This window comes from Lepisosteus oculatus, chromosome 14, assembly GCF_040954835.1.
Source record: "Lepisosteus oculatus isolate fLepOcu1 chromosome 14, fLepOcu1.hap2, whole genome shotgun sequence".
NCBI classification, from domain to species: Eukaryota; Metazoa; Chordata; class Actinopteri; order Semionotiformes; family Lepisosteidae; genus Lepisosteus; species Lepisosteus oculatus.
In genome coordinates this window covers 43930563-43943746 of record NC_090709.1, presented here as the reverse complement: position 1 = coordinate 43943746, position 13184 = coordinate 43930563, and the positions used below count along the sequence as shown (strand labels likewise).

Sequence of the window (13184 nt, the reverse complement as noted above, 5' to 3'; positions counted from 1 at the left end):
GCTCGTTCCGCAAAGAACTGTAGGATACCGCATGATGTATCGAAGTAGGGTGGAATATCTTGTAAAACCACCAGGTGGAGCTATGAAAGCTCTCATGTGCAGCATTTGGGCTCTTGCCAGAAAACACTTGGTTTTGAATCCCTGTCAATGCTGAGGGACAATCTTTTGTCAATTACAGAATTTAACAGTCTACATGGTATATACAATTTAATAAGTTTAAGCTTTGTATTACATTGTTAAACATTAAACTGATTAAAAAGTACACTGAAGTGTTATAGAGGACACAAATTGTGTATTGCCTCTTACATTAAAAAAAATATTTAAAAAGATTAATAATGAATAACATTGGATAGGCTGTAAGCTCAAAATATTACTGTAGTCCACTTTCTTTCTAAACATCTGCATCAATTTCTCATTCACCCATGATTACTTAAACATTTTGCCTGCCCTTTTCAGCTATAGCTTTGTTTGAACCCATCTCCTGGCATGAGTTTTCCTTTAACAAAAACATTTATTTGAAAAACTAAAATAGTAAATTATATTGATTTGTTGTTATTTCTAAATATCACAACATGTTCGAAGTTAAGTGATTTATTAATAACAACTAATCATTTCAAACTGCTTGTATTCTAAAATTGTATTTTGTTTGGGGTGACTTGTCACTGTTTTCACAAACTTGAATTTATTAAACATCTGAGATAGGGTGTTCTATACCTCTGTTTACTTTCTGAAACTCCATCGATATTTCCTGTTTTCACACAGATAAGAATAAACTGCACGTGCAAATCTTTTCACAAGTGTAAAGATGTTCTGTGCTCAATAGCGCTTTAACACAGTGCGCATTATGTCAAATCTATAAGCATCAGTGGAAGCATTCTGAAGTCTGACAATCGTAAAAAGTTACCAAATAGTATTGGTGAAACTGTTACCTGTCCTGGATAAAGCGATTAGAAAATAGCTGGATTTACACATGAACTTTCTGATTTTAATGGGATATGGAAGATATTAATAATAAATTACAGTGGATGGTCTAAATGGAAAATATATAGAGGGGACATGTTGAGTCTTCTTTTCAGCTTGAAATTAACTTTTGCCTACTACTGTATATTCCATTGCAGCCATTTTAATGCAACGCAGCTCCATACCTCTCACAAAGTCTAGGCTAGGTGTTACATCCCACTGTGTTTATGTAGATTAGACAGTTCTACTGGGGGAGGGGAAGGAACTTTCAGTTTTCTGGTGTCATTGTTGGCCTGTAACATAACGCAACCAGCAATCAAATGTCCTGTTTTTTCTTAAGTTGAACAAAGACGTGCCACATGCATACGGTGTGATATTGTATACTTTTAAAGCTACTACAGTATAGCTTGTGGGAAATACATTTGTCCTGTATCAAAGTTTAACTTGTTCAGAGCACCCTACATTACAAACTGAGTGAATTCAACAATATCGACGGCTAAAAGCAACATGTCAGATTATTCCCAAAATAACAAGAAGTGAACGAGTTGAGGATTCATTAATAGAGTAATCATAACAATAACTCCCGAGTTGTTTCATACAATCCAAATGAAAGAAGGACACTTAAATAAACATGAAAAGACTATTTTTTCATTGACGAAAAGTAACGTCACACTCTCTCTTGTTTAATCTGATTGTTTTATTGCTGCACAGACTAAAACCAGAGAAAAAGAGCACCTCTTTCTTTGAAGCATTTTGTTTATCCTATCATGTATCAGTTTCCAATCACACAAAGTAAGTTTTGAGAATCTCCAATTTACCATGTCTATGCGTTCGCGGAGAATGCAAGGCAAGGCCCTTTTGCCTCTGGACCAGTCGACATTTACGGATGTGATTCACTCCCAGTCACAAAATTACAAAACAGAAGAGCGGCGTAGTGGTCGGCTCTGGCTGCCCCCTCTGTGCCGACACACTGCACATTCAATCCCCCCTCCTTCCCTTGACTGATGGGCAAAAGGTGGACATCTGGGAGGACTGTACGTGGCATTGGCTTCTGTGAGTTCTGTTTTGTAGATGGTGCTTCCTGAGGGGAGAGAGACAGTGGGGACAGCCAATTCATTAGTGGTTGTGAGCAGAGAGGACAGGATGGAGTGTCCTGAGGGGGTGTGCTCTGCTTGGGGTGGAGGGTTGTATGGAGATACGCATTGCACTAGGTACAGCAACCTGTGTGGCAGGGAGGGGCACTTTTCAGGAGATGAAGGTCTGTTTGGAGACGGCTGACACCCTAGTGTTTGACTGCTGGAACATATGGTCTCCGTCTTCTGCATCTTTAGGAGTGGCTCCAACCTCCAAATCCTTCCAAGCAATGAGCCGTACTGCTCCCGCTGCTGTTGTAAACACTCCACACAGGTGCTCTTGCTCTTTTTACAGACTAGCACCCTGGCCAGTGGCCGAGAACAGAGACGCACAGCCTGTGGCAAAATAACAGAATCCACGCAAATAACGTCACACAGGAGTATTCATCAGTTGCGGAAGAGACATCAAAATCTTTTTTCATCCATTTTACCACTTTCTTTTTTACTGTTCCTATAGTCTTTGAATATTGTTTCATGTGTGCTGCATTTTCCTGAAGAACAGGCTGTGAAAAAAACATTTATAATAAATTATACATTCTAACACAGAAAAAAATACCTTGGATTTTGAAATATAATCTGGTATTTCAAATGAAGCCCCTTCGCACTTTGCAGGCCAGAGCAGCTGAAGCATGACGTCTCTTCCTGTAAAAAGTCTTTACTGAGACTCTAAATATCTGTCTTTCAGTTTGAAGCGGTACAACAGATTCCAGGGCACATTCGTTCTTGATTCAGAATATATATGAGTGTTCTAATGGTTAAAACTGTTTACATGAGGTACAAACAGTAATATTTTCATTTCGAGAAGAAAGCCAGTCTGTGACCATTTCCCAGAGTGCACATTGTCAGGAACACCAAACCCACAGTGCCAGCAAACCTATCAATAGCCTGTAGGTACTGTCATTGACTGGGGTAAAGTTAGCTTGAAGTTCGAAAACGATTTTGGCACGCCTGTAGCATTTTCACTAAACCTCCTAGGGTTACAAAAACACTTGCTTTGTGTACAAAGTACATTGTGACTGTTTTCACAGCCTTCACGATGTCATTTTTAAGCCATTTTTTTGACGCATGGATATTCTTTTGTCCATATCTTAGCAATGGAAACACAGAAAGCCTTCAAACAAAATGCATTTTAAAGACCACGACTTGTGAAAGTTTTTACACCCTCTACATCAAACTATCAGTGAGCTAATTATCTTTTATTAAAGATAATTTTTTTTCTGTTTTTTCATCGATGTGTAACTACGCACTAACTGGAACCCGGGGGACCGCTGTGTACACACATTCACCACGCGAGAAATACTACTCAATGCAGCTTTGTGTGAAAAACCCATATATCACTATAGGAAGCAGGACAGTGCAGTCTCCAATTACCCAGACTGTAAGCATGGGAATAAAGCTTTGCTTGATTTCTGAAACCCTTTCTTTATGTCTTGTTTTAATTCAGGTAAGGGTCAACTATATACACAATCCTGCTGACAGCGGAAAAATTTAAAATATTCTTTACTCAGCAGCTTATTTAAAACAGCTCCCATGATGTTCAAACTGATTTTTTACACAGAAGAGTGATACAGCTTTGCGTTCTGAATCTCATTTTTTCATGCTTTTATTTAATGTGACACTCTGCGCTGGGATGGGGTATGCTGTTCACAAACCAATAGCATTTAAACCACAGCACCCACAATGCTGCAATTAAGTGTTTTACACACTAAGGAGGTCCTATGACCTTCCCAAGCCTTGCTTTGGGTTGTGAAACATTTTATATATATTTATTTTAATATGGCACCATTAAACATGCAATACACTAAGACAGTGGGGTCTTCTTCATGACTCGATAGCTTTTTAAGCACAGCACCCACAATGCTACAACCAAGTGTTTTACACACCAGACAGCCCCCCTCACCTTATACAACCTTGCTTTTGGTTGTGAAACTATTCCTTATTATTATGATTTTTTTCAATATGGCACCATTAGTCAGGTGGTACATGGGGATAGGGGAGGGCTATTCACGAGTCAATAGCTTTTCAAGCACAACATTCACAATGCTATAACCAAGTGTTTTTACTCACTAGGTAGGCCCCCTCACCTGATACAACCTTGCTTAGAGTTGTGAAACCTTTTTTTATTTTTTATGATTAAACATGCAATACACTGGGATGGGGGGTACTATTCATGAGTCAAAAGCTTCATCACAACATCTGAAAATTTTAGATTTGACATTATTTTTATTTCACATGTTTTTTTTTAGTTTTGTCCTAATTTTAAATAAGCTGTATCTGTAGCAAATCACAATGAAGGTGTAGCGGCAAGGCTTAATAATAATGCAGAATTAAGTGTTTCTGAGCTTCCCAAATGAGGCCCCATTTCTCTGTTCATCTCTGTGGTGCAGCCACAGAGAAACCATTCATGCAAGATGTTTTCTTTTGATAAGGACAGCTCCCAAAGGGGGATGCACTTAGCTAAGCCTGGCTATCATGATCAATGGTCATCCATTGGCGCCTATCTGTCTAGGGAGTGTGAGTTGGACATCTGGATTGCATTCCTAAGTGTCAGGACTAAGTGACTCATATCTCACCTTGATCAACCAATCAGGGACTGGTAGGGCCGAGTAACCCACGTGGGACTCTGATGCCCATGGAACTTTCAGCCAATCAATGAGCTGAAGTTCCTCCAGGTAAAACAGGCAACACAGAGAGCCTGGGAGATTCAGACAAGATTCAGACAAGATTCAGATTCAGATTCAACAATTCAAAGGAGAATTCCAGGGCAGGACGCCCTAGGAGCAGAAGGCTCCCAAGGGCAGGACATTCTCGCAGCGCGCCTCCTGACCATCCTGAGACTCAGCCCGGACAACCACGGAACGGCCAGTGTGTCCGAGTGCCAGAACTTTCCTTTGTTCTAAGAGTCTAGAGTGGAGGTTGCCAGAGAGTAACCAGCAGCAGGCCTCGTGAACAGGTCGGAACTGTGGACAGCTGAATCACTATTCAGAACTAGCTCTGCATCAGGAGAGAACCGGTCCTCTTCCTAACTTGCTGGGACCCACAGTCATCTTTTCTCCTGTGCACAAACTTTGCTAGTTAAAGCCAACACTAACTAGCCGGTCAGTGAGCATCAGCAGCGCACCGTCGTAAGCCGCACAGCACAGCCTGGCACGGAGCCAGAGAGCGCGGATTGGACAGCAACAGCCTGCAACTGTTTCTTTGTGCCCGCAGGAGATCTGAATCCCCAGAGATTGGATGAGTATTCAACTTCAATGCATTACAGCTCGAGAATTCAATTGTTATCCAAACCAGTTGATATCAATTTAATTCCTAAGAGTTATGTACTTGTTTGAGTATCTAATGTAGAAGTTGTAACCAAGTTCACTTTACGAAACCTTTGAATTCCCTTTCAGAAAGTCCACAGAAGTCTCCCAGGCCCTCTGTGTTGCCTGTTTTTACCTGGAGGAACTTCAGCTCATTCATTGGCTGAAAGTTCCATGGGCATCAGAGTCCCACGTGGGTTACTCGGCCCTACCAGTCCCTGATTGGTTGATCAAGGTGAGTTATGAGTCACTTACTCCTGACACCTAGGAATGCAGTCCAGATGTATATCTGGCACTCCCTAGACAGATAGGCGCCAATGGATAACCTTTGATCATGATAGCCAGGCTTAGCTAAGTGCATCTCCCTTTGGGAGCTGTCCCTTATGAAAGAAAACATCTTTAAATCAGCCTGCATGAATAGTTTCTCTGTGGCTGCACCACAGAGATGAAGGGAGAGATGAGGCCTCAGTTGGGAAAGCACAGCAACACTTAATTCTGTCTTATTAACAAGCATTGCTGCTACACCCCCAATATACTGCCCTGACTCTCCTCATCACCCCTGCAGTCTGTGTCCATTGGAGACAACAGGATCAGAGTGTCCGTCTCCTGTCTCCTCAGTCACCTGGACACCAGGGACCTGAGGACAGACTCCATTCTGACTACCAGTTTCTGGTTGATCTGCTGGAGGACTGATCGCTGAGCTGCTGTCATTCGGGGCATCATCTCTCCTTGTCAGTTCATAGGTCCTGTCATTCCTGATCGTCGTCCTTGATCTCCTCATCCCGACCCATACTCCCAGGATTGCCAGGATGACTCCAGCAACACCAACACCAGTGACACCAGTGATCACTCCGACAGACCTGTGACGAAGAGGGTCTGATGTATGAAACACAGAGGAGACAAAACACAGCTCGTCACACCTTCAAGAAGACATGAGGAGTCTCTTCCGATAGAGATACTGACCAGCAGACCTCTGATCTCTCTCCACAGGATCAAGAACTGGAGAAACTCTTTACACTCGAGAATACAAGTACAAGATTTGAGTTCTCCTGCACCTCAGTCTAGTCTTACCCTCCACAGTGAGAGAGACAGTGCTGACGGCCTTCTGGATGTGTGAGAGCAAAACTGTATAGATCCCCTCATCAGACGCCCTCAGGTCCTGCAGTCTCAACTCCTGATTCTCCACCAACACTCTGTCTCTGTACTGGGGGACACAGCTGGCTGTGCTGTTCTGGACAGAGCACACTGAGGTCCAGTTTCCACCTCCTGCAGGATCAAACAGCACCTCCACTGGCTCTCCAGTGAGCAGAGGGACAGACAGAGAGGCTCCAGGCTGCAGGGTGACAGTGACTCTTTGAGCTGAAAGACAATCAGGATAAAGGATGATATAAGAACACACTCTATCAAGAATATAGAGCCCTCTAGTGACCCTACTGTAGATCTGCTCACCTCCCACAGTGACTGTCACAGTGCTGATGGTGTTTCCCTGAAGGTCCCTTACTGTGTAGCTCCCCTGATCAGCTGGAGTGAGGGAGTGCAGTGTCAGAGAGCTGTTCTGCACTGACACTCTATGTTCATACCCGGGGTCAGGGGGCCCTGCGCTGCTCAGTAAGACTCTGGAAGACTGGGTAGATCCTGCAGGATCAAACAGCACCTCCACTGGACCAGTAGTATGGAGAGGGAGAGACAGAGAGGCTCCAGACTGATGGGTGACATTTTCTTCATGAGCTGAAAGCAGAGAGATGAACATCAGAATGTCAGCTGGGTTTGGATTATTTTAGTTTGCAGACTTTGAAAAGAACATTGAAAACAGCCTTGGAGTCTAATAAAGATGGACAGTGTAAGAACTGGGGACAAGATTATCCAGATGTGAACATTATCAGACACCTCCCACAGTGGGCTCAGCTGGACGCTGTTAAAACCGAGACTCGTGAGCTGTTACCTGTGACAGTGAGATAAGTGTCCTCCAGGAACTGCAGGTGGTCTCGCTCGGCTTCCCGATAGCACTCATACAGGCCCGTGTCGGAGAACGTCACAGCAGCGATGGTCAGGGAGTAATTTCCCAGTCTGGCCTTGTCTCCGGACATCTGGGCTCTGTGCTCGAACCCGGGTCCAGAATGAGGTCTTCCACCTTCGACATACAGCACAGGTCTTCCTGTAGACAACACCCATTTTACAGCAGGCTGGTCCACAGGGGCTGGATCCTTGGAGATGCAGGGCAGTGTAGCCGAGTCCAAAAATCTCACAGTGACAGGGCCAGCACAGGACTCTGGGAAACAACAGACGTGCTTTCAGACAGGCCTGGGGATCACCAAGGGGAGACATGCTACCTCCCTCCTCCCCCCCACCTGCTGTCAGCTCCAAGAAGTTACACACGCACACTGAAACCCCCCGCGTTTACGGTGAGTTACACTAACGGATGGTGTAATTTCAGTGTCTTCCGGTGAGGATATTATCAATTAGCCATCTCATTTGAATACCGGTATTTCTGGGCTTTTATTGTGACCAGTCAAAATAATTGTCTCCTTATTCACAGTGTAACCACAAGAGCTGCCGATGGAACCACAACTGCACTGTTAAAATAGCATTAATTGGCAGGTCCAAACTTGGTAGCTGTGAGTTGTCTTTTTTTTTAAGAAAACTGAAATAAAGTTTCAAATAGTTCAAATAAAGAGACAAGGGAGTCTCTCATTCTCATTTTGAATAAGCAGTTCGAGAATGTTTAAAAACATCAAACCAGCCTTCGAGCCACCTATTTATAAAGAATAAAGAATAAGAAACTGCTTCGCATTAAAAAACAAACTGTACTATTTTAAAAGCAAATGGAATAAACATGGAAAGTACACAGAGAACTGGATTCAACAGGATGTGTTGCTTTGATAACCATGTACTAAGCTGCCCTAAGTGGTTTAATAACATATCAACAAAACACTGGACACTCACCCATCCAGCCCCCACCTGGATGATGCAATGGCAGGCATAGTGCACCAGTCCTCTCCCCACAAACCAACTCTCAGTGGGGAGGAGAGCAGAGTGGTGAAGCCAGTTCAGAGAGGGGGGGTTATTAAGAGGCCATGATGGGTAAAGACCAGGGGGGGAATTTGGCCAGGACGCCGGGGTTACACCCCTACTCTTTCCGAGAAAAGCCCTGGGATTGTTAATGGCCACAGAGAGTCAGGACCTCGGTTTTACATCTCATCCAAAGGACAGCACTTTTTTACAGTCCAGTGTCCCAGTCATTATACCAGGGCATCAGGACCCACACAGACCACAGGGTGAGCACCCCCTGCCGGCCCCACTCACACCTCTCCCAGCAGCAACCTCAGCTTTCCCAGGAGTCTCCCCTCCAGGTACTGACCAGGCTCACACCAGCTAAGTTTCAGTGGGGGGGGGGGGGCTGCCAGCTGGGAGCTGCTGGGTGATACACCTGCCGGCTAAATGTAAGAACTGTTCCGGCGCCTCCGGGATCGTGTCGCGACGGTGGAGGAAACTGAACTCCAGCTGGAATCTGAAGGGAACTTGAATCGAAAGCCCGGAGCGTCACCCACCCGTGGTCCAGAGCACCAGTAAAAAGGCAGCAGGGATTGTCGGGAGCGCCATCCTGCCAGGAGGATCCCAGACGAGAGTCGACTCTCCCAATCTGCAGCTGAAGCAACACTGAACAGTCGCTGCAAAGACCGCGCTGGTCTGTAAGGGGGAGATAAGAGATGTTTCAGCAAGAAAATTGGCATTGCCCCCTCCTGCCATAAGTGAATATAAACTGGGTAGAGAATACAAATGGAAAGACAGATTAACAGCTTGGATTCCCCCCCAAGGCAAAAACAAAAATCGTGACTGGGCAGAAGGTAACATCTCAGATAAACAATGAAACACTACAACGCTGGTTCCACCCGCTCAGAAGACAAAAACAAATCAGTTGAGTTTGTGTCTTTTGCAGGAGGCTACGCCACAGAGCCATGGGTCTCCTGAAAAAAAGGAAAGCGACCTGAAACTGCTCGGGAGCAACTTGCAACGCCACGAACCGGCACACACGCAGAGCCGACGAGCGTGGTGGGTTTCACCGTGTGTAGGACGGGGGGCGACTTCACGTATTTCAACCTGTTCTCAGCAGCAACCGAGTGTTTCCGGGGATCCGGAGCCTGGTGGCCCACAAACACACGCCTGGTGGTTTTGGGGTCCAGTCGAGCGCTCGGCTACATGGACGTCATAAGGAGAGGGGACGGGTAAAGGTTTATTCCGCGCTGAAAAAAAAAGAAAAGAGACAACACTTCGGCCTCGACTGCTGGAAGGGGAAACAAAATCTCACACGTGTATCTTTAAAACGGAGATTTAAAACGGAGTTACGTCGACAGAAAAAGACTATCGGAGGTGAAGGGCTCCGTTATGCTTGATAGAGTTCACGAGCCCTCTTCATCAACCTATTTTAACACCCTCCTGTCAGAACAAGGAAGAACAAAACCCTTTTATTTGTGCCGAGGTACAGTAGGTCATCCGCAGATCCGCAAAACACGAAAACTCCGGCATTTCTACTCCACTTGAAGCACTTTCCCTTTACAAAACCCGACGCGTTTTAAACTTTTAACCAAAGAGAGACGCGTATTTAAACAGAAAAGGACTAGTCCAAAAAGATTCTAAGCGAATGACGAGACGGCTAAAAAAAACAACCACGCACTTTCTAGTCGCCAAATACATGTGTGCATTTTCTATCTAAAACTAGCAGGGGGACTGAGCATTTGGTTAACAGCAATCGAAAAAAGGAGAGCTGCTCGCCTCCTTTCTAAATCCACTCCCTTCTGTCTGGAATGATGCAGCTCGCAGCGGTTAAAATCGACTTCTTCCCACCTGAGGATCAGTCGCACCTCCGCGCTGAGGAAGGTGCCGGGATCAGCACACAGCTCTGTCCTGCAGCAACACGCTCGCCCGAGAGATTTCAGACTCATCCCGGCTGATATGCTATCCCCCCCCCCCCAGCAGTGATGTCTGAGGTCCTCGCACACTCAGTCCGCCGGCTCTGTACTGCGTATCAGCTATTCTGCCATCCCGGCTTGTCTGCCGAGTTTCCGACAGTTTATATGCACATTACAGCGATACAAGTACCGCCTACTACGTGAGAATAAGATCAGAACAGCGAGGCTTTAGCTTCTACCCATAACTCCGCCCATTGCCACACCGATATCCGCGGGGATACCTGCGAAACTCTTTTAAATAGCAGACCCGTGACGAATTATACATATGGCAAATCCGTTGGCTTTGGGCCTAATCAGAAACCTGATTTGCACGGGTCAGGGTGGCGAATGTGCCGTCGCCTCAGAGTGTCTCCGTGACTTTTCTTAGAACGAGCGACTACAGGATAGTTTAAGGCCATGCTTTAAAAATAATCAGATCCCGTCAATGAATGAGTGAAATAAACTGGCAGAATCCTGTTAAGTAATCTGCAGAAAAATGAAATACCCCCACGCGGGATACGACGAACACACGAGTCTCCCCCCCTGTCAGTTGCTACGAAGTTGCGTTTTGGCCTGCAGTTCTGCGCTAAACTTGAGTTGAAGTTCCTACGTTACTGCCCAGGGGTCTCCCACCTGTGAGCTTAATTAACCACGAGCAGACCCTGCTGCAGGAATCCGGTACCGAGGATTAAACCGCTCGTCTACCGCGCAGGAAACTGAACAGGGGTTCGGAATCTCTGAATTATCCTGACCGGTTCACTGATCTGCGGGCCACTATCGATGTACATTTATTAATGTCCAATGCACGTGATAATGTTGGGTTTTTAAGACAACTGCGTGTGGGCGCTGTATTTTTCCTTGATCAAACCACACTTAAGTCATACGGAGATACTTCAGACGCGTTAAGAGAATACATCGGTAATTTATTCATTTTGTTTTTTTAAAGACAGGCTGCATTTATGTGCACGAGCTAAATAAATACACGTAAATGTAAGCCTGATGCACCTGCATGAGCTAAGTGCGTTAGTTCTTTTGGGCGGGTTTTCTCATTTCAACGGCTAATATTTTAGCGTCCTCTAGAAGATATAAACTTGGGGTTTCTTCGCAAGTTCAGAACAATTTTTAGTGCGGAGTTGGGAGACAACTTTCTGCGGGCAAGTTCATTGCAGTGCTTATGAACCTCGGGTACATTATTAACCAGGTACTAGTCCGTTATTTCTCCTAATTGCAATGGCACATTTAGGACACAAACAACCTACCCAGTAACACAAAAAGCAAAAGTCAGCGAAGGGACTGAAAGTCTCGTTTAGTAGCAGTGTCGAAGTCATTCTCGTGTCACGCCGTCGCCTCTGACCTGCGACGTGGGTTTAACGCGAGTGGGCACACGGGGTATCGCGTTGTCCGGTCGGGCGCACATTCTGTCATTTTTTAAAATACTGCCCCATCCTCGAGTCTGACTGGTCTCTCCGGTCCGCTCTTGGAAAAAAGAAACGAGAGGCAAAACAGCGACCCCAAGCTCAAGCGCCGGCAGAGAACACTTCTTGAACCTCGTACGAAGGGGGAGGGGGGAGAACGACATTAAATGTCTTCGACAGTCCGAAGAAACTGGGTATGATTCATGTTGTGTAAAAATGCTGCCCCGCTTAGTTTCAATACGTTCAACCGCGTTTGAAACGAAAGAACAAAGCAGAGTCCTTTGAACTAAGAATAGCGGGGGGAAATGTGTCACCGCCCCCACGAGGGCTAAAAACTAAAAATAGCAACATTGCAAATCCTGGAGATTTCAGGGCGGCGCCGAGAACGAACAGAAACTCTCTCCCGAGACGCCTTCCAGCGATCCGGCAGCAGAGTGGGCGTCTCCGTCACCTGCTCTGTCAGGCCGGGGGAACACGCAGACAACTGCAGCCGAGGGACAAGCTCGAGTTTTCTCGGGGCGAGCTGGAGGTGAACGAAGCGAGTATCGGAGAACAGCTTAAGCCGAGGGTCGTTGCGGGTCCGGACCGGCCGGCTTCAAAGCGGGTGAAACTCTTCTTCTGCCGTCATCGCCGTCGTCATCAGCAGCAGCAGCAGCAGGAAGGGGGTGAGTGACGAGCTCCGAGACAGAGGGGTTTTACAGATTCGGGGTCGATTTCTGGAGCTGAGAAAAGTGGGGGGATAGCGGGTGAGAACTGAGGCGTTATAGAGTGGACCGCGGAAGGGGGTCAAACCGGCAGTTTGCTGATGTGCGAAACGCCGGCAGGAAAACACAACCCAACAAAACAGAAACGCCGAGTTGTATCGTGACGCACCTGTCACCTGTCCCCCAGCAGGTTGCAACCTGTTGGACAGCAGTATCGCCGAGACCTGTTGGAAGCCGCAGAAGATGGCTCATCTCCAACCCGACACGAGCAAAAACCGAGCGATCAGCCGGAGATAACCCAATCCCAAATGAGATGCGTCAAGGTAATGAACAACACTCATAGAACTCGCATTTTTAAAATGACTGGCGTTATATAATAATATTAGTAATAACACTGTATTTTATATAGCGCCTTTAAAGGCGGCCTCTCAAAGCGCTTTACAGAATAACAACAGCAACAATAATAGGCTTATTAGTAAATCTGTATACATAGTATGTACGAAACATGATTTTAATTGAGATTTTAATAATAAAAAATGCATTGTACATAGCGACTGTAAAAACGGCACAACTGATGCGGGAGTGTAGATCATTTCCTTCGGGACGAAGCATTTGTAGGATATTTTGGTGACACGACCTAGCAGAAAAAAAAGATGTCGGACGAAAGGGGCAACTAATTGTAACAGTCAACTAAAATTGCGAACGAACCACAACACCACGGATC

General features: G+C 45.6%; 1 protein-coding gene across 3 annotated transcripts; it reads right to left on the bottom strand.

Annotated features, from left to right (window-relative positions):
• Positions 1-5770: 5770 nt before the first annotated feature.
• On the bottom strand, positions 5771-9394 carry LOC138243268 (uncharacterized). 3 transcript variants are annotated; one of them, XM_069198817.1, is made up of 5 exons: positions 8944-9394; positions 7338-7664; positions 6845-7123; positions 6467-6754; positions 5771-6271 (listed from the first exon to the last, which is right to left on the bottom strand). In XM_069198817.1, the coding sequence occupies exons 1-5, from the start codon at positions 9245-9247 to the stop codon at positions 5949-5951; spliced, it is 1521 nt and encodes a 506-aa protein (XP_069054918.1). In that variant the 5' UTR covers positions 9248-9394; the 3' UTR covers positions 5771-5948. The 3 variants fall into 3 exon arrangements, with proteins under 3 accessions (XP_069054918.1, XP_069054920.1, XP_069054919.1); XM_069198819.1 differs by having other exon boundaries at positions 5771-6255; XM_069198818.1 differs by having other exon boundaries at positions 7338-7550.
• Between the last annotated feature and the right edge of the window lie 3790 nt (positions 9395-13184).

Excerpts from the sequence above, each read along its gene's own strand:
- LOC138243268 (XM_069198817.1), bottom strand. The coding sequence starts at position 9,247 with ATGTTACCTTCTGCCCAGTCACGATTTTTGTTTTTGCCTTGGGGGGGA. Across the intron at positions 7,665-8,943 it reads ACTGGTGCTCTGGACCACGG|AGTCCTGTGCTGGCCCTGTC; the intron begins GTGGGTGACGCT and ends GTTGTTTCCCAG. Across the intron at positions 7,124-7,337 it reads CACTTATCTCACTGTCACAG|CTCATGAAGAAAATGTCACC; the intron begins GTAACAGCTCAC and ends CTCTGCTTTCAG.